Below are 21,305 nucleotides of genomic sequence, written 5' to 3'. Positions count from 1 at the left end.
GAGGTGCAGAGGAAGGGAAAACCCAGCAGTCCTCTGTTTGACTGGAACACACTGTCACTTAGCAGTGAAGACTGATTATCCAGACCCAGACAACAGCTGAACACCAGGAGCTGTTATTTTACAGGTGACCTCCTAGCCCCAGCTTTCATGGTCCACCACTCCTCATCCCAAGCATGCCACCAGGAGTTCTGCCTCCTCTGCATTTTAACATTTTTTCTTTCCATTTAATGTTCCAAAACCATGAAAATAACAACAGCTGCCACGGCAATCAAGCCCCAACTTAATACAGGAAAAAAACTTTGATTTAGCATTGAGAATTATTTGAAAAAATAAGACTAACTTGTTTCTCTACTGATAGCAAGGTAAGCATTCAGCTTGCATTGTTTAATATCCTATTTTCTTTAAATTGAATTACTAACACAAGACTAATCTACAATTCTCAAATTTGGAATGCAGTTAATGTGCTCTAGAGACCATGGTGGTTATGGTTTCTGCAAAGAAGAGTCCAAAATCTACTGGGGTACTGCTGTTCCACACCACAGACAACATTCTGGGCTCTTTTATTCTCTGAAAATGTATATAGAATGATATTCTCATTTGAGACTTGCCATTAAAAATCAGGATCAGATTCCAATGCCATTTGTATGGTGAGAAGTCTATTTATATAAAAATGACAGATTTACAATACATCAGGGTACTGAGGGTCAAATACCTGTGCTGCCAGTTGATATCATTAGGGTTTGGCAGAAAGTTATAAAAACAGAACCTGCTGTTCAAATCTCCATACACAAGCATGATATAGAAAGATTTCCTAAAAAATGCAACAAAAATGCATCAAGGGCTACTTCATTGCCTTATTTTTTTAATATAAGAAAAATTTGGGGGTTAGCATGTTGTTTTGCAAGGACTCACCATTCCCTGGTGTACAAGGGAATAATTAGTTTACAGTGAGCTTTGCACCAACACAATTAGTCATGTTGTCCTGTATTCTGATTCAAATGCAAAACCATCCCACGTTATTGCCACGTATTAGATGAGCAGCAGTGCAAATCTTTCCTACCAACTCTTTCCCAATTGCTGGCATAATTAATACAGAAAAGCATTTCCCTTTACACTACAGGTTTTGAATATACAAAGCTCCATATTACTGCTCTAACACTTTAACCCTTGTTAGAGCTGATGATCCTCAAGAAAGGTGAAGGTTTGATTTCAACAAGACAAAGAACCTGCAGCCTGTGGTATTATTCAGAGCAGAATGAGAGATAAGACCAGAATGCAAATAAGCTGTCTTTCCTTAGACAAGAGTTATGTAAATCAGGTTAAGTAATATGCAGAATTTAAAAATTTTTTAATGTTAAGTCAACTTGACAAACAAAGTTTAGGGGGAAAAAAGCATCAGGAGAACACAAGTTTTTTTCATATAAAAGAAGAGGGGTTTGTCGAAAAATGACCTGGAATTTTAACTGGGAAAAGTTACAAGCTGGATGTAAAAATGTTTTCTTATTTTATTGTATCTTTGAAGGATGTTCAAGATTTCTTTTCCTGTCTTCCTGTTTGCTGGGTAAAATATACTGCATGTAGTGAATCCTTGTCTGTGATCTACCATGGGAGACTACAGTTATTTAAGGAACTGAACTTAATCAAAAGAGGAAGAGAATAAGCATTGCAGACCATTCCAAAATCAGCAATCTCTGTTGAATGAGATTTGTAGATTTTGGATGTTTGGTTTTTCAAGAAAAATCTGTTCTATTCTTCCAAAACACATATATCTAATGAAGTTTTCAACTTAGTCAAAAAGTTAGGTGTTTTCCATTCCATTAGAGGAAAGTGCATTACTGCTTCAAATTTGCCTCTTGAGGAGCAGTGTGAGTTCCAGGGGTTTTCCACAGCAGCTCCATCACTCTCAGAGCCACCTCTGAACACAGAATTTCTGCTCTGGAAGAGCAGTGGTGCCAAGCCATCTGTCCAGATGATCCACCTATGGCCACATTCCCTGCCTGAGGAGTAGAGTCAGGTAGATCTGAACCACATCTTTCACAATCTGGAAAAGTTCTGTGTTAGCAGAAGTGAGGCAGTGAAGACCAAAGAATGAGCTGCATGCTTTAACTTATCATTTGGTTTTAGCACAACAGGTTAGAAAAAGCATTCAGCAATTATCTGTGCAGTATGGATGCTGACTATAGTCTGCTGACTGACAACAGCACTAAGGTTTCCTTCCACTGCCTGCTGGGCTCAACAGTGACAGCTGTGTCAAGTTTAATATCCAAAAACTAGAGTCAGAAATTGAATTGCCTCAATACCAATCATTTCCTTCACTTCTTCCCATCAGGAGTTTAGAGGTTTGCTTTTGCAGTTCAGTTTCCATAAGGGCCTGTACATCTGTTAATTTGTGTAAAACACTTACTGGTTTGTTAGACTGGGGCCAGACACATTTTACCCTTGGGAATGTTGTGGAAGTTCCAGGGTTCACAGCTGCAGTGAAAAAGTCACCTCATTTTTTGCTAAAGAAACAATGTCTATCAGCTAAGATGGCAAGAATATTTTTATTTGGATTCATGAAAAGTAAAGACCACATGCCTGTTAATTGTCCTTGAGATTTAGAATACTAAAACCTTACTTCATTAAATCAATGGCAAAAATTGTAAAGTTCCTAAACCAGGAATCCATGCCAATTCAAAGTTAAAACAACTGAGGTAAGAATGTGTAATCTAGGCAGTCTCTTCCCATGTGGAAAGCAATAAAGACCTTGTTCAGATCCTGAAAACCATATTTTAGTAAAATTATTTTTCTTATATAGCAAACTTTCTGTGTTTTTTTTCAGTCAACTGTCATCAAAATATCCCTTCATTATTCCCACACAGGCAAAAAATTAAATACCAGTGAAACAGATTAAAAATACAGAAAATGTAATGCAACAGATTAAGCATACTGAAAACATAACTTGTATGATTCGTCTTCAGAACAAAAGTGTTAAACAAGAACACAGAATTCTTTACAGACAAATATAGAATTTCAAATTATTATTCTTAGTTTTATGTGTAAAACAGCTGGTAATTTTTTTGCTTCCTTATGTGTAAATGCTACCAGAGTCATGAGAAGATCCTTACAATGATGACACATGGCAAAAAACAAAAAAAAAAATTAAATAGCCACCATTTTAAATACACAATGGTAATGTGCAAAAGAATATTCTAAATTTTATCTGCATTCAGGAAATTAAATAGGAATTGTGAATTTAAGAGAGAACAAGGCTGGTTAGAAAACAAACCAATTGGAGTATTTCTTGTGCAAGTTATTTTGTAAATTATTTAAGCATTATCTTAACACAAAAAAAAAACCCCAAAAAAAACTAAAAAAAAAAAAAAAAAAAAAAAAAAAAAACTATTAAATTCTTTCACTAGCCTTATGAAGTACCTGCTATACAGAGGATGAGGCTGGGACACAACAGCAACACAAAAGAGGGAAGGCACCTCCTCATGAACCCCATAAACCTGTTCTTGCTGTAAGAAAAGTGATGCTGCTTTGTGAAAAAATGCAAGTTACTGAGTTTTATTCTTTAAGGTGAAAAAAGAAACAGCAAGAACAGAATGAGGCTCAACAAAGCCTGACTCAGGCATCAAGTGGAATATCATAGTTCCATTATATATGGGTAATTGAACCACATCCTTTGAGCATCAGAAGTGATTTATGATGGAGCTGTATTTTAAAACCTTGGGCTAATGTGCCAGTATGGATGAAGGAAGCAAAACACTCCCACAAAATTCTAATAACATACATTCATTTGAAAAAAAAAATCAAGCTCAACTAATATTTTTGTTTTAGCTATGTCAAGGATGACAAATGAGGTACTTGAAACAGTAGAGGGCCCAACTGTTCTTAACTTCCTTTCCCCATAGAGGAAAATACAATGAAGTCTTGCCAGGAAACCTTTTTAATATGTGATTTTTTCCATCCTTACTTTATGTATATAAACAGTATTTTAGTAGCTGTCTGCGTAGCAAAGTTAAATTTATCCCAACACTGTTTCCATACCATTTGCAGCACAAGTAAATCCATCATTCTCCTCATACCCATGGTAACCACAGCTACCTTTCTGAGGGACCTGGCAGAAACAGCACTGCAGCTGTGCCAACACGAGGGAGACAGAGGGGGCTGGAGAGTGCCCAAAAACACAGAGCCAGGCTCTGCTCCAGTGGGAGCCACAGCTGGCAGCAGAGGAGCAGAACTGTCACCCCAGTGCCACAGCACTGCAGAGCATCAGGACAAGACTGTGAAATCCCCAGCCCTACAACAAAGCACCAGGGGTTTGACATGCCAGCAGCCAGGGAAGAGTTCTGTTTATTCCAATTTGATGGGATGACTTCTAGAAACAAATTCTGTTCATAATCCAAACTGAACTGGAGTGAGCACAATCTAGAGGATTTAATCTAAATTTCACAATGAGGAAAAAGCAAGTGTGAAACAACTCGTACAGGACTGTGACATCCTCTTCCTACAGGGAGGCAGCACATTCCATCATAAGGTCCTATTTTAGTAACTTACAACATCCATAAAAGTTCACATGGTGGAAGAAACTGCTTTTTAAATTTAGTGATTCTTACTAAAATGTTTATGTGAATGAGATGAATGCTAAAAAAACTAGGAAGAAGGATTTGGCAAATTTATTTTAAAAATAGAGGGGCCTAGGCTGTAGAGACACAATCCGGAATTAGCAGCAAAAGGGCAAAAGGAAACTCCTGACAGACATTGCACTTTTCCTCAAACCAGTGCAGCCATGCAGCAGTTTTGGCAAATCAAAAGCTAGTTAAACACTGATGTGCATGGTAAAAGGAGATTGTTTAACTCCAAAGTGAAAAGGTGGCACCTCTGTGAGGGATGCTCCATGCTGAACTGCTAAAAGCAGAACAGAGAACCTGTCCTTTCAGCTTTCCCAGCCATCTCTGCTCAGGAGTCTCCTTCCATCAGCAAACAATCCCATAATCAGAATTTAAAAATTCTGACATTAAACTAGACTTAGGGTCTTTGGTATCTGCTTTGTTGCTGCAGAAACTATACAAGACCTCAACAGGAGAAAACTGATCCTTTGTAAGAAGAGAAAAGATTTTGAAAGCTTTTGTAGACCTCGAAGCTGTGGATCAGGAAAAGACTGTGAAGAAAATTCATGTAGGAGACTCTAGCTAACCTCAAGAGATTTCTCTCTCCCTCTACAAGGAGAAAAGTTTGGTCTTCTTGCATTGACAGAGCCTGTGAGTTCTCAAGTAAGGTTACAGAGAGGGAATTATCTCACTGAGGAAGAAACTGGTGTTAATACATGTGAAGAAGCAGCTGCTGCTGCTGGCTGTGCTGGAAGGTCTCTACTGTCTGGGAACAAACAGAATGGTTTTCTTTTCTGCAAAGACAGCTGTTTTCTGCCAGAAGGACCCTGTGGCTCACAAGTCATGCTTGTTTACATATTCTTTAGAATCTGCTCTGATTTACTCTGTACAGAATAGTGATACACTCTGCATTTCACATTTCCTATCCTGTCTAGGTTGCAAAGCCTTTGGAACAACCCACCCAAACAGGCAGTCCTCTCCTAAACATGTTCTTTAAAGATTTATTTCTAGGGTTTTTTTAATGACTTCTTTTTTTTAAACTGAAAAAGGGGGAATAAAAATAAAAGCCAAAACCCTGTGGGAGGCTTTTATGAAATGTACTTCCAGAAGTCCTGCTGTGCTGGCTCAGCAGCTGGCTCATTTGAGTTCCAGGTATGCACTACACAGGGTTTTTTGGAAATGCTGGCTTATCAGAAAAGCAATGCTCCCTTTGGATCATAAAGCTAGCTTTATGGTCTTTTTGAAGACCATGAAACTGGCTCAGTTAACACACATGAATTCCTACCTAGTGTTGTAGCATCCAATCTCACTGGCACAGGACAAGCTGCACTGTTGCATCAGGATACTTAAGGGCTTAAAGCTGCCATTAAGCTAGAAAGCTTATTTAAATAATTAACAGACCAAAGTATGCATATTCCTATGAATCATCATAAAAACAGCAAGTAAAACCTTTTTATCTCGAAGAAAATTAAATTTCTTCACTATGATGTCATTTAACTACAACTGTTTAAACAAACCAGAACATTTGGGATCACATCCTTTCTGCACAAGGATTTTCTCTGCGCCAGACCCTGACCCCACTGGTTCTCACAGGAACCAACCAACATTTCCCAGAACAAACCTGCCCTCTGAAGCAGTGAATGCTTTTCTGATACTGGAAACATTTTGTCTTGGCCTGGTGCCCAGTCCCAACACATCAGAGGAAGATTTGTGGCTGGTTGTGACAGCACACCAGGACTCAGCACTCCTCACCCCAAGGAACAGCACAATAGGAGCTCTGGACACGTGCTGCTTATGACAGAAAAATACCTGCAGAAGAAAGCTCTTGTGCTAAGGCAGACAGAATACTAGAGCTGGGTGTCTGAGCTGCCTGAGCTCACTGTCTGGGCAAGGAAAAAAAAAAAAAAAAAAGTAACATGAAAATTCTTTTTCTCACCTAAAAACCAGGGGAGGTAACATTGACTGAGACCTATATATGAAGCCTGGTGCTCAGCATTACAGAACAGCATGAGAGTAGATCTGATCAGATCATCCAGAAGTTTGCCAGCTCCTTATTTTGCCAGTTAAGGTCTTGATCTTGCAATAATCTCAATTTTTAATAGATTTGTGAAGCCATGTGGAGCCCAGTGATGCAGTGGGTATTTTGTCAGGTTTTTTAAAGTGACAATCTGCAGAAAATGAAGGCAGCCGGTCACACTGCCATTTGAAGAATGTCCAGGTTCAGGTGTTACAATGTTTCTGAAACAGTGAGGGCATTAATAATGAGCTCCAGTTGTGATGGGTATATAGACAGATAAGAGTACTCTTCCTGGATGTCTAAATATCCAGCTGATTCCTACACTGAACCTTATCAGAACTCTCACATCAAATCCCTTTTAAAAATGTCTAACCTTATCACTTAAAATCCATTTCAAGTGACACAGTTTGAAGTGTGCCTCCTACCACAGAACACACAATGATGCTTGGTGTATTCACTCCAAACAGCAGTATTTTGCTGCTACAAAAGAAAAGAGTTTTATATTATCCTTCTGAATCACAGGCACAGAACAAGCAAGAAGAATGAAAAATGGAAGCACAGAAATATTTTTTCCTAAAAGTGGGGGAAATGTCAGCCTATGTCTGATGGAGAGAGAGTGGCTATAAAAGCAGCTGAGACATTTTAAGTGGGGTCAGTGCAGAATCCCAGGGAGTTACATTCTCATCCAGAGGATGGTAAAATGTGTAGGAAGGCTGCTGAACAGAACCTGTATTCTCCAGTGCAGCCTAGTGAGCTAGCACACCTCACCCAGAGCATTGTGGACATTTCCAGTGAATTCTTAGCTGAAACATCTACTCATGTTCCTGACACTTCTTTTACCTATTTCCTTGCAAACCCATGAAGAGGAAGGGGTTCACTGCCCAGACACCATGATGTACATGCCCAAACATTAAGATCAGAAATGGGTTTTGAAAGAGTACAGAATGTTGAGATGATAAAATTTTCAAAAACTGGAAACTCTGATTTAACTATTTATTTAGCAGTTGTGGCCTTAACAAGCAGATGACAGACAGCCTAAGAGTTTTCATTTTGCTTATTTGAATGGAGGTGAAAGCTGGTGCATCTCAACTGGAAGAGGCACTGCCAGCTGCAGGGAACTGTCTTGTTTGCTTTGACATTGGTGCACTCAGAAACTTTGTCCATGACTTCTGAGCTATTCCAAAAGCACCATGCAGGAGGGACCAGGAGGGAGCATCATCTCCTGTCTCCAATTAAACTTTGAGCCATCTGCAGGGCAGCTGCAGTGGCAGCTCCTGCTCTTGGCAGCTCTACTTTTTGGGCAAAATGGAATTACTTCCCAGGAGCTGCTGGGACTGATCCTCTCTCCTCACTGGAGAAAGGAGCTGATAGGATTCAGCAGTATTTGGAGAACATACTGCCTACAGCTGCAATATGAATTGCAGGGGCTTGCACTGCATAATTAGTGAAGTGTGAGTGAATTACAGTAAATTCTCAAATGATTGGAGCTACTTAACATCTGTGTATCATGCTCCACCTTTGTTTTTGTTTTTGTTTTTTTGTTTCAGAAAAACAGAATAAAAAACAATCCAGAATGTGAAATGGATAACTAAAAAATAGGATATACAAATTAAAAGAAGAAAATTTTCACAGATTCACAGTAAGTTTCAGTACCACTGGTAGTCAACAAGGAGAGAAAGGAGGGGAGACTGGAGTAACAATTTCTTATCCTCTGTATATCTAGTACATTAAGGTCCACAGAAATGCATGGCCTGAAATATTGATAACACGGAGGCTGAAAAATGATACAAGATACAAGAACAGTAAAATTTCAATTTTAGTCTTTAACATGAGCAACTCTGCTATTACAAGGTGTTTTGGAGGGAAATTTTAAAGATCTCATTGAAATAGAAGAAAGAGAAACGTTACACCAGTGAAATATGGACAATCAACTATGCAAGTCATCAAAGAGAAAAATCAACCTCTCAACACTGTAGGCACAGCTGATCTATGTGAGGAATGCAGATGAGCAGCACAATGTTATCATTAAGCCATTTAAAAGGCCACAAAAGCAACAAAACCATGAGAACATTAGCAAGAAGAAGATACTATAAAGCAGAAGTGGTAGGAGGCTGCACTGAAAGTACATTTTACTGAAAGCAAATGAAGCCCAATGAAGAAATTACTTTAGTAGCAAACAGGTATTTCACTACCCTTAGTTTTCAGCTACATTTGCTGGTCTGAATTTTTTTTTATTGGAATAGAGTATTGCAGAGTTTTCATGAAAAGACCAATTAAACAAACAAAAGATGATTTCCCCTGGCTACAGTTTGAACTGCTGAGCAGCTGATAAAGTGATATGATGCAGGTCAACAGGACCTCATCCCTACCCCTCCCTTTCCAAGAGGAAGGAGCAATACCAACACACTCTAAAATGAGTTGGCTCAGCACACAGCAATGTCATCAACCAAATATCTCACTCATCAGACCACAGCAGATTACACCAACATCCAAATTATTAAGGCCTCGTTTTAAGTAACTAGGGCAATATGTTTTATGGATGCACACCAAGGTGAGACATGAGGGATACATAAAGGATTGATAAAACCCTTGTATGCTTTCTTTCCCTCTGATTTTCATGAAGGGGCAGTTCAGTGATACAAAATTTATGTAATTTTGTTTCTCTTATGAGAAAAGCACAACTACCAGCTATTGTAAAACAATCATATTCAGGACACACAGGTTAAAATTGCAAATATATTATGTTCTAAGACGTAAATGAGTTATAATTCAAACCATTTTGAAAAAGGCAAGTAAATTTAGTATATTTTAAAATATTTGTGAAATGAAGTTAGTAGGCATTATTCTAAAGTAGTGAATCCCTCTTTATGATATAATAAAGTTTAATTAAATTGAAAGCTCAAAAAGTCAACTGATTTCTCACCTACCAAAATATACAGAAATCCAGCTGTAATCTTCTAGTGTTCTAAGTTAGATGCTAAAAATGTCCTTTGATTTTTACGCATCAGGGTAATCATATTTATGTGAGAACATACTTACTGCACCACACTACATTCTCTGTTAAGTATTTACCTTATGCTCTTCTTCTCCATCACCAACAGTTTGAATCACAGCCATTTGGGTCCTATTCTGCCCTGAAAAAGCACTGTGAAGAATTCTCACTATTTCTTACAAAATACACTGTTAGTTTGCTGTGATGTACTTGGAAACAGACCTCAATGGCCAGAAATACAGCTACACAGTGATATCCATGCACACTCTAAAGACAAACAGCAAACACAGGACTTTTTTCTTCCTGCAACTGACAGCTGGAGAATCCTGTTCTGCTTTAGTCTCCTTTAATTTTAAACTGAGAGCTTAGAAGACTGGGGAAAGAACCAAAGCACAAGAATAAAACATATAATATAATATAATATAATATAATATAATATAATATAATATAATATAATATAATATAATATAATATAATATAATATAATATAATATAATATAATATAATATAATATAATATAATATAATACTGCATAGCTCATAAGCTGCTCTGTTTATTTCACACTCAGTTGAGAATACCTACTGCATTAACATCCTGTCAGGTGATTCTCCTACTCTCGATATCTTATGAGGCTTCTTTTTGTTTGTCTGTTTGTTTGGGATTTTTTAATATTTTCTTATGTAGCAGAAAATATTTCATTTCTATAGCCCTTTTTCTTTCCTTTTCCTACTCATTAATACTATTTTTTCAGTAAGATTTTCTTTGTGCAAATCTCATAAGAAATGGCAACACACAAATAGTGGACACACAGAAATTGTGTGACAGCATTTTTATATGCATAAGTAAAACAGCATTTCAACATATGAAAATTTTATGCCTAAGTTATTCAACCATAGCCATTTAATGAGCTAGAAAAGCAGCTGTCCTAATCAAGGTGTATTAAGGTTTGCCCCTTGAAAACTTGAAGCCTCTTGAAATTACTAAGCTTGTATCAAAATTTACATTCAGCTCACTAGGATCAGAAGCCTGTGAAAATGATAGCTGGAGACAATCTTATGGCAAGTGCTCAGCATCTTGCTAAATTAATACCTAGTCTAGGGCACTGATCATGGAAACACTAAAACAGATATTAAAGTCTAACTTTATTCAAATCAGGCTTACTGCAAATGGTACCTCAAAGCTTGTGCATGGGCAGAAGGGGAAGTTCCCCAGATACCATGTGAGATACCATATATACTTTTACTAGTTCTAAGGACAGAAGGAATCAGCTATTATTCTTGAATTCTTTTAAGAAATACTAGCAGACAGGCAAGACATCAACCCTATATTCTCATAACCCATCTCCAAAATCATCATCTAAAACAGACTCACATTGATTTTCAGACAGTCTCAACCTTAAGGATGTTTCGACTTTTGCAACAATTTTGGCCATCAAGATACTTTGCAGAAAAGTCACTTTTGACAAGCATTGTACAATTCAGACACAAGTTAAAGAAGAAAGGGAAAAGGAAAGATTCAAGTGCAATGAACATTGTTTCTTTACTTATAAAAGAGAAAGCAATGAGACAATTTGATGCCTGATCATTTTTATCTCCCCTAGCAAATAAAGCCAGTATATCAGAGTAAGTTTTTTGAATGTGTCTGTGTTTTTTACAGTAGAATATTATCTTGTAGAATAAATGTTTGGATAGCAGACCAACACTTCTGCTCAGAATGGGCTTCAGCTCCCACAAATGCACAAATTTTCAATAAAATTCACAACTGCTTTTCTGTTCAGTGTTACCTGCATGCAAAAATGTTTGCAATTACAGCTCCATAACACACAGTCTGCACAGAGAGGGATTTTGCATGGCAAAGAAGATATTTCTGTGGTGCAAGAAGAAAGGTGCCTGCAAAGATGCAAATCAGTGCACTGATTTATACCAGGTACTGATTTGCACCAGCTGAGTCTCTTCACTTTTTTTTTCCAAAATATTGTCTGTAAACACTCTCTCAAAGGCTAGAGGCAAGTCTGGAAAAGAAACAATGCTTCCTTATAATTATAGCCCATTTCTCATTCAGCAACTGAAATATGGCAGAAAGAAAACATTCTGATTCCAAAGAAAACCACAAAGCCATTGTTTTCCACTGAACCATGTCTTAATTTGTTTTCTTTTTCTGATAGCCAATTACTCCTCATGTTTTGCACTACCAAGCTGATAATAACCCACACTCTTGCAATGCCAGCCCAGCCAGGCTCAGGGTTTTACTCAGAATCAGCAGGCTGGACTGGAACATCTTGCAGGCAGGTGACACCCATGTGCCTGAAATCCAGCCAACCATCTAAGCAAAAAGATGGGGTTACACAATAATTTATCATTTCTTCTCCTTCTCTTCCCTCCTGCTACCAGCTGGTAGTTCCCCTAGAAAGTATCCATAACACACTGGCAGGTATTTTTATGATTTTAAACATGGATAAATGTGAGATTGTATGTCCCAATTTCTAAAAGAAATGTTAGCAGAGCGTGAGATAGATATTTTTAAAAGCCTCCTATCCTAACACACATAGGCAACAATCTTCTAGAAATTGTCCAACATTTTTACAAATTGATGTTTTTAAATCCTGGGCCAAGTTTGTTTGTCCAGTGCCATATGGGTTTAATGGTATAAGGTAAAAAACAGCACAGAACATGGATACTCAGACATGGTAAGGATGGGAGTTCTTCATAAAGAGTGAATGCAAATTAGCATATTTAACTCTGTGCCCTGTTATATGGGAAAAAGTTGACTCACACAGTAATACACAAAACAATATCATGCAGTCAGAGATCAAAAGTGAAGCTGAAACTCCATAAAAATAAATTTTTAAAATTGTCAGAATCCTTTACAAAGCGTGAACACACAGAAGACCTTCTTTGTTTTTTGAAGTTCATTTTAAAAGTTAATTTTGCTCATTCTTGCCTAGTTTAGAATGACTTTCATTTGAAGTTTGGCATAAGACATAAAGCCCATAGAGGAACCTTGTAAAAGTGGTATCAGTGCAAAACCTGCAGGCAACTGCAGTAAAATACAAAGTGCTAACAACTTCAAAAAGAAGACCCACAGGTAGAGAAGCCTGCTATTTATGTAATTAATTTTCAGTGGTACTGAAAAGAAGTGAAATATTTTACCTATTGTTGTTAAAAAGCAAAGGAGAGGTAAATTTATTAGCAGGATTGCACTTCTCTACTTACGTGTATTGTGTTGTAGAAGAAAGAACTCAGCAGTCATATTTCTAACTAATTAGTTTCAAAAACCCCCCTCATATTCCTCATGAAGTCATTGGTGGGAAGCAAATGGAAAGATATAGGAGAAAAACACAAACTTTGCCCTCTAAGCAAGAACTATTTATATTACAATAGATTCATCCAACCAGAAGAATAGATGGCACCACAGACATCAAGCCTACACAAAATAAAATTTCAGCTCACATTCAGCCTCACAATTACATGTATTCCATCAGAGATGAATGACCTGTTTTTCAGACATTCAGCCTCACAATTACATGTATTCCATCAGAGATGAATGACCTGTTTTTCAGAGCCAAAGTATTTACTGAATGGAAGAAAAACATGTTTTAAATAAAGAAACAGGGGGAAAAAAGACCAATAAATTTGAATAAGTGCCTGATTACACAGAAGAATTTCAAAATCCAATGGTTTAAAGTACTCCTCCCTTGGGTTTAGCATTGCCAGCTTCCCAAAGGATGCTATTAATACAATGTACCAGAAGGCACATTTTCTTTGGGTCCATCATAAGTTTAAAAGCTCTTGAAAAGTATTATTCCAGGCTTCAGAAGATGTCAGTGACATGAAGCAAACCTTCAGATCCAGAACCACAGGGAGAAAGCTTTGCAGCTTCACAAATGCTTGTTAACATCAGTCATGGAGGAAGCACTACTAGCCTGCATTACAAGACACTTCAGGCTGGTAATCATATATTACAATTATGTGTGCATATATGTATAAAAAATAATATTGCTAGCCTTTTAAATCTTCAATAATGGGAGAAACAGTTACATTCTCATTGAAATTAAAACCATTTTCCATAGCTATCTGAAATGGCAAACTCTTGTGAGTTTTGCTGCACATCTCCCTGTGGAAAGCTGGAGTTTCTGGTGTTGCCCTTTGGCAGATCAGGCTGCTGGGCTCAGTGCATATTCTTCTTTTTTAGTTATTTTTTAATACTGTGTAGTATGGTACCCAACAGAGCAATAGCATCCAGTATCAGAGAGGAGTCCTCAGCTTGTTCAGTACGTGTGTCAGGAAAGACAGAAGCTTCTGGCTGCCATTTCCCACTCCTGCTGTGACACCCTACCTGCAGTGTGATGCTCCTGTGGTGCACATGCTTCCTGCAACCATGTTTGCTGAGAGAATGCCCATTTTCAGACAAACCAGCATTTATATGCCATTGTCCTGCCTGTGCAGAGAGCTGCAAAGTACCAGGAGAAGTCTTTGCACATTATTTTTGCAGTGAAATCTAATTTGTAGTGTAGTTGGCACCAAGGCTAAAGTTCAGGCAATGCACAGATTATTCCCTTATCAGGAAGGCTTCAGTGCCTGGGAGGAAAATTCACTTTGATCAATTGTGGCTCTCAGAAAGCTCACATAAAATGGAAAAGACAGAAATACCTTCCCACTTAAAAAAAAAAAAAACAAAAACAACCTCTGCAGAAGAAAAATTTAGCTAAAGCAAGATATTCAACTCTGATCTGTTTTGAATCTGTTAAGAACAGCAAGTATAAAAGTACATATAAAATTCAGAGCTGTAACCAAGTCGCTATCTCCAGTGTGGCATGCACAAGCATAGTGCAGCCTGCTCAGTGTAATCAGCTTCAACACTCAACTAATTCATACTGATCATCACCAGATCCAAGGAGCTGTCAGTTTTCTCTGGTACAGGGCTAGCTTGAAGGCATTTGGGGTAGCTTGAACTTCTAGACCTAATTAAATTTTATATTTACAATGGCACATTCTCCTTGATCTGAAAACCTCAAAGTTTGCATATAGAGATATGTATACTAACAAATGATCAACAGGAATAAACTACTGATAAAGATCTTAGCTACTCCATTTCAGAAGCCAAATTATATTCCCCAATTCTGTGGACTTTGATTTTGATTCAATAGATTGCCTCACATATTTTTCCTATTCTCATGGTTTTACTTCTCAATGTGCACTTGATCAAATGTTCATCCTGTCTTGTGTGTGTACTACAAGACTAAAAAGAATTGCTATGTTACCACTTCATGTCTTCAGTGCATCAGACTTGGCACCTTGCAACAAAAACCTAAACTGCTTGTCTCAGAGAATGGAAAAAAGTTTGCTGGAAGTGATAATGACTCCCCATAAGTTAAACACTTTGAGGAAAGAGACTTGTTAGCTCTTACAGGCTGCAATTACAAAAGCCAGCGACAGAGAAAGAGGAAATGTCTCAAATTGTGCCCAGGAAGATTCAGTCAGGACATCAGGAAGAATTTCTTCACTGAAATGGTTGTCCACCATTGAAATTGGCTGTCCAGGGAGGTGGTGGAGTTACCATCCCTGGAAGGGTTCAGGAAATGACTGGGCATGTCATTCAGTGCTATTTAGTTGACAAGGTGGCATTCACTCAAAGGTTAGACTCAGCCTTAATGATTTTATGATTTAATTCTATGACACTACACTTTCTTCTCTTATTTTCTATGATGCATTTCTATTCAAAAGGTAACCCCAACATGCAGGAAAAAAGCAGGGACAAAAATGTAATAGTATACTGATAAAACCAAAACACCTCTGCACTAAGGCACTTTATTCACCATTAAACCTCTTCGAAAAAGCAACCTACTTATATGTGCGGTTCCCATTTCATTTTGTAGGCAAAGTTTTTTTAAAAGAGCTTATCAACACTTTTAATTTTAGGCAGAAAAAATAATTCATATGATCAGATTCAAAGTGTGACAATAACAGCTTGCAGCTGCTTATTCATCAACATCTCTAAGTGCTGGTCTGATTCTGAGAACAGATTCTGGGTATAAGCCCTTGCTATTTCATTGAGGCCTGTGGTTGTAATAGAACCTGAGCATGCTTATTAAAAACAGCTGCTGTAACAGAAATAGAGAATCAGTGAATATTACCATTAAAAACCCACAAATTGAATCAATAGCAGCCAGGAGAGACAAGCGTAAAGAGTCCTTAAACAAAACTGAAAGATCAACTACTGTTCTTAATCTGCTATACACAATCACTTAATTAAGCTGTTATGAAAGGTAAATAAACATCATTCATAATGAGGAAGAAACATATGTGGTGTGGTGTGTTGCATTTTTTTTTGCAATGTAGGTATGTGAAGAAGGCCAGCAGTAGAAATACACAAAAACATTTACTGAATCTCTCTGACTTCAACTTGATAATTGCTAAAACAATGCACGGAAAATGTGCTTTAATTTCATTTACATAATAGAGGTCACTAAACAATAGGAAATCAAACAGTTACTTAAGATTTTTAAACTGTTATTCATGCTAAATTTTATTCACTTTTCTTGGCTACTATTTCTTACATTTTCCCAGTTTCCTACTAGAATGTACCCAATTCCCTAAGAGCTGCAACCTGGCTCCTTTCACACTTAAGGACATGTAGCTGTGGCTAAACAACAGCAACAGACATGACAAAGATTAATGCTCCTTTTTGTTGCAAGCTGTGTACAAGGTGTGAACAAAGGGATTACTGGACCAGAGTGAAGGTGAGCTGTACCTTCCACCATTTTCAGAGGAGAAACCTCTGTTTAAATAAAACTGCTGCTGGTGAATGCTGAAAACACAAAGTATGGGAGCTGTTTCTGAAAACCTTTTATTGGCTGATCTGTTTCTTTCACAGCCATGTAAGTGCTCACTGTGTGGGAGTTAATCATATCAGTTATCTGGCAAAATAACCTGATTAACTTTGTCCTTCAGTGCTATTAACTACCCTACTACATATGATTCGCTGGTGAATTAAAATTAATTTAATCCTTCTGTTCAAATACAAAACCAAACAAGAATAATCCTCTGGTTTATAACTTTTAAATAGATAACTTAAAGCCTTAATGATGCTTAAACTTCATTAGGAAGGCACGCACTGAAACTATTTAGCTAATGGTAACTAGACACTACCATTAGAAAGCTTAATTAATTGGAATTTAAAATTAACTCTGATTTGCAATGGACCATAAAACACCCAGACCAAAATTTTGTCTATTTATTTGATGGTTTGCAAAAGATCAAATTAAAGAAAGAGCATCGATAAATTATCCCTTGTAATTTCAACACTGTTCTCAGAATTTGCAACTGCAGTTTAAAAACAAAATTTAAAATAACTGGCAGATCTCAAAGCTTATCCTATATTGCATTTATCTTGGAATTTTAACATGCAGAGAGTGAAGATAGAGAAAAAAACAGAAGTATACAAAAGGTTTATAGAAGGCATACAAAAATAGATTTATATGATATACCTATCACTATCACTCTTTGCACTACATCTTACAATCTCAGATGATAAATTGCAAACAAAACCTTGCTGAAGGAAGCTCCTAATTTCTGCTTTACAAGTGCCCTTAATTTCAACAGCAAAAACAATCAATAAGAATTTTACTGCAATGAATGAGATCCAGTCCCGAAGAGGAACTAATTCTTTCAAAATTTCATGTTCTATAAATAAGGAAAAAAATTCACATTAATAAATGAAAAGCATAATAAATTTAAAAAGCAAAAGCGGAAACTGGCTCAGAAGTTGCTAGCTTAAAATACACGAGCTGGCAAGCAAACAAAGCAATGAGACACGTCACAGGAGCTGCTCAGAACTGCTGCTCCCAGCCTGTGTTGCATCCTTTCACAGCACAGAATTTTCAGGGTATTAGCCAACAGGGCAGGAAAACCAAATATTTTACAGAAAACGAGTTATATTTATATCACAATCAAGTAAGGTCTTGTTTTGGAGAGATATTTTTATGAAGCATTCCTAAAAGCATTTGCTAAATTCCCTGATGTCCCAACAGAAGAGATATGGTGCGAGCAAGTCTGAATAAAGTGAAGAATGTAAATTTTTTAAACATACTATGAAAGACTTTCTTCCTCTCCCTATGGACCAAAAAAAAATACCAAATAAATGTGCTGCATTTGAAATAAATGACTACTGACAAAATAACATTTGAAAGCGAGGGTATGCTCGTGTTTCCCTTCTGAATTCATGGTCAGAACAATCCAGAGATTGACACGTTAGGGTCAGATGCTGCTCCTGTGACATTTTCCTGATGCACCCAACAGCAGCAGGAGCCACTCTGGCTCAGCTGGGTGAGCAGTGCCTGCCCTGCACAAACCACTCCACAGCAGCACAGCTCCCAGGAGGCACCAGAGTAGATACAAACCTTTACTGGGAGCCAGGAAAAAGTTGCTCCTGAACCTTTTGTAAGGGAACTGCCAAACCAGCAGCACAATAAAAGAAAGAGTGAATAAAAATAAAAACTCAAGCAAACAAACAAAACTTGAAAAACCTGGGGAGAAAAATGTAAAAATTATCATTATATTTGAGACAAATTACCTTTTCTTTCACTCCCAATGTAGATGTGTCATCAGTGCCTTTGAGCAACCCACAAGAAAGCCCTAACCAGGCTGCAGAAAAAGTACTCAAGGACTTCTCCTGAATCTGTGTATTAGCATGATTTCAGAATTCCTATTCTCACCTCACTTGCTATCTTACTTTTCCTTTATATATCCATATAACAAAAAATTACTTGGCATTAACACTACAATATTCATAGAATATTAATAAGGCCATCCAGAGCTGTTCTCTGCAAAGTGAAGATGACAAACTGGCTGGATTTCCATTGCCTTACATTTGGAAAGCTTTTATACAATTGTATAAACCTTTTTGTGTTAAAAAAAAAATAGGTGAAAAAAATTAGAAACAGAACTTTTTGCACAAAATATACCAAGTAAACTCTATCTAGCTTGTGGACTGGGCTTCTGACCCTTGACTCTATCAGTAATTTAATTCCTAACACAAAGAAATACCTGAACATTTACCAATTGATCCTTTGTTGTCTTACTTCAGGAATAAAGAACTCACCAGAAATATTCTTTCAAGTTGATCTTGAATGTCTTTCATTCCTGGAAAAGCAGCGACCCCTTGAATCATTTCTACAAAGATACAACCCACTCCCCTACAGAAGGAAAAAAATAAAGACAAGGTTAGAAAGATTTCTTATAGACCAAAAAGCCAACAACAATGCTTTTGTACCCTTTAGCAGTGTTTAAATATATTTTTTAACTTGATGCCAGGTGGAAGGACAGGCACATACATTTGCTAAAATCAGTGTATATAAATGAACACTGGTCAGGTGTTTGAAGAAAGGTGTAGAGGGAGCAGGAATATGGGTGGTGGGTGTTGAGACCAGTAAAGTACAGCTGCTGATTTCTGCATTTGTGCTTTCTAAGCAGAATAATCATGCTCCCAAAGAAACTCTGGAGATGTGGGAATGGCAGAGAGAGAGCATCCTTGGGAGAGGCTGAATGGGGACAGACAGATGACATGGAAGCACACTCAGCATAGGAGGAGAATCTGGGAAAAGGTGAGTAAAAAGGAAAAGGGCAGGTGGCTGCTCACAGCCACTGAATTCAGCCTTTGCCCAAATGCTGGTAACTTGGGGGAAGTACTTGCTAGGACTTTCTTCTCCCCTCTTCCTGCTGAACAAAGGAAGCTCACAGCCCAGAGATGCTGACCCCATTCCCCAGAAGCTCTGGCTGAGCCCTGCAATGGGCTGAGATGCTGTGGGCTCCCTCCTCTCCCCACAATAGGCACCTCCTTTACAGGAGCTTCACCAAGGCTCCTGTCCTTGGCTTCCCACACAATGTACTTCACATGAGCCCCCCTCATCCCACTGAGTTAAGCCAGTGGCAAAAGTACTGGGAAATCAAAGTATCTAAGGCACACTAACTACAGCACAAAGAATGCATTCTCAAAGGTTGAGGAAAGTTTCTGCAACTCTATCTAAAATTCCAGATAACCTGTAAACTCCTGCACTTCAAAAGGAAAGCGAATTACAAACTTGCACATGTATCTTTTCTAGATGAAAACATCTCAAGGGCTGCTTGTTCCCTCAGCAAAAATAATTTTAAGAGAAAACATCCCTCTTGGCTATCAACAGGATGCAGAATTTGATGATACACTTCAGCTTCTTCAATTACATTTTTCTGCATACATTTTTCTACAACTTTCATATGCAAACACCCACATATGCTGTACAACCATGTCTGTGTAAGCAACCACACAAAAACACTCTTCACTCAAAGTAATAACATGTTTAAATCCCCAAAACACATACCAAAATGAACTAAGAATTGGCAACACTAACTACAGCACCACCTCCTTCTAAAACTGAGTTTTGTTTCTGTGTCAGAAAAATCCCTGCAATAACCTCTAATTTAACTTTGTTTTTAGAAGTAAATTATTTGGAATGTAGTAATTACATACCTTTTCATTGCTTATGCATCATGATGATGCATTCAGAAAGCAGCTTTTAATTTTAGGATTTGTGTGCATATATTGGTGAGGAACTGGTTCTAGAATAAAACAACTTAATGAAAACAGGTTGCATATTTTCATTAAGACTGCAGCTGAGTGCTTGTAGATGCCACTTAACTAAAAGTTTCAGTGCATAACCTGTGCTTTGCTCATCTCTCAGGCTTTGACAAATACCCAATATTGAAACAATTTTACATTCCAGGACAATGAGGGTTGATACTCAAATTTTTTAAGAAGAAAATTAAATATACATCACCATTTTCTAAGTTTACAACCCAGAGCACAGATATAGCAAAGCTGCTTGGTGACATAGAGAAGTGGAAGAAAACTTTGGAAAGCACAGTTGTGGTCAAATTTTAAAATAAATCAGGAGTTTATAAAAGAGAGGTTAAAATTTATGTTCCATATGCTTCTGCTGGTTACCAAATGAACTGAATTGATTAAACTGCCATTCATCATTTAGTCTGGTTAGTGCTTCATTAGGCACAGATAGGCACAATATATCTTACTCAAATACTTATAAACAGTACCAGCATCTCAGGCAAGAAAAAATTCAAGATTTTAGCCAGGAGCCATTTATTCATGATAGGCAATAAAACAATTGAACTTAGATTGAAGAGGATCACAGTTCTATTACTGCAACCAGAAAACAGGCATTTGATTAAACCAGCATATCACTTGAGAGCATATAAAAATCTGCAGGGAATCTTCATCTAGCTGTTTGAACAGAAATGTAGTAAGGGCAGCAGAAAGATTTTGCCAAATTTTGTATTATTTTACATTATTTATAAATTTGTCCCCTTTTAGTGGTTCTGACACAAGTATAAACAAAAAAATCAAGAACAGCAAGCAAAACCGAAGACAAATTTCCTACTTGGAAAGAATAATTCTATTATACAACTTGGATTCTTGTGCAGCCTAGAATTCCATTTAGTCACTGAAATAAAGAGTACTGGAGTTAAACAAACACCTAACAGAAAAATCAAAAAGGTATAATAATCATTGGGGAGAGAAGCAACCTTCAAGATTTGAGCTGGAAGACTCCTATTCCCTTTAGCCCACTTGAAAATTAAGCTTATTATTGGTTTCAAAGATTATGGTATTCAGCACATTGATGAGCAAGTCAAGATACAGAGATGTTTAAATG

At 37.4% G+C, this 21,305-nt stretch overlaps 1 protein-coding gene across 5 annotated transcripts in view; it reads right to left on the bottom strand.

Moving 5' to 3' along the window:
* Positions 1 to 21,305, bottom strand: part of CDK14 (cyclin dependent kinase 14) — a 337,412-nt gene that overhangs the window by 133,579 nt on the left and 182,528 nt on the right. For all 5 annotated transcript variants that reach the window (XM_079300341.1, XM_079300340.1, XM_079300342.1 and 2 more), the window contains one exon: positions 18,704 to 18,797. In XM_079300341.1, coding sequence (XP_079156467.1) covers positions 18,704 to 18,797 — 94 coding nt within the window. The remainder of the gene's footprint in view (positions 1 to 18,703; positions 18,798 to 21,305) is intronic.

The sequence above is a fragment of the Erithacus rubecula genome (assembly GCF_903797595.1).
Source record: "Erithacus rubecula genome assembly, chromosome: 3".
NCBI lineage: Eukaryota > Metazoa > Chordata > Aves > Passeriformes > Muscicapidae > Erithacus > Erithacus rubecula.
Note: the sequence above shows the minus strand (reverse complement) of the source record. Positions and strands in the feature narration are given on the sequence as shown.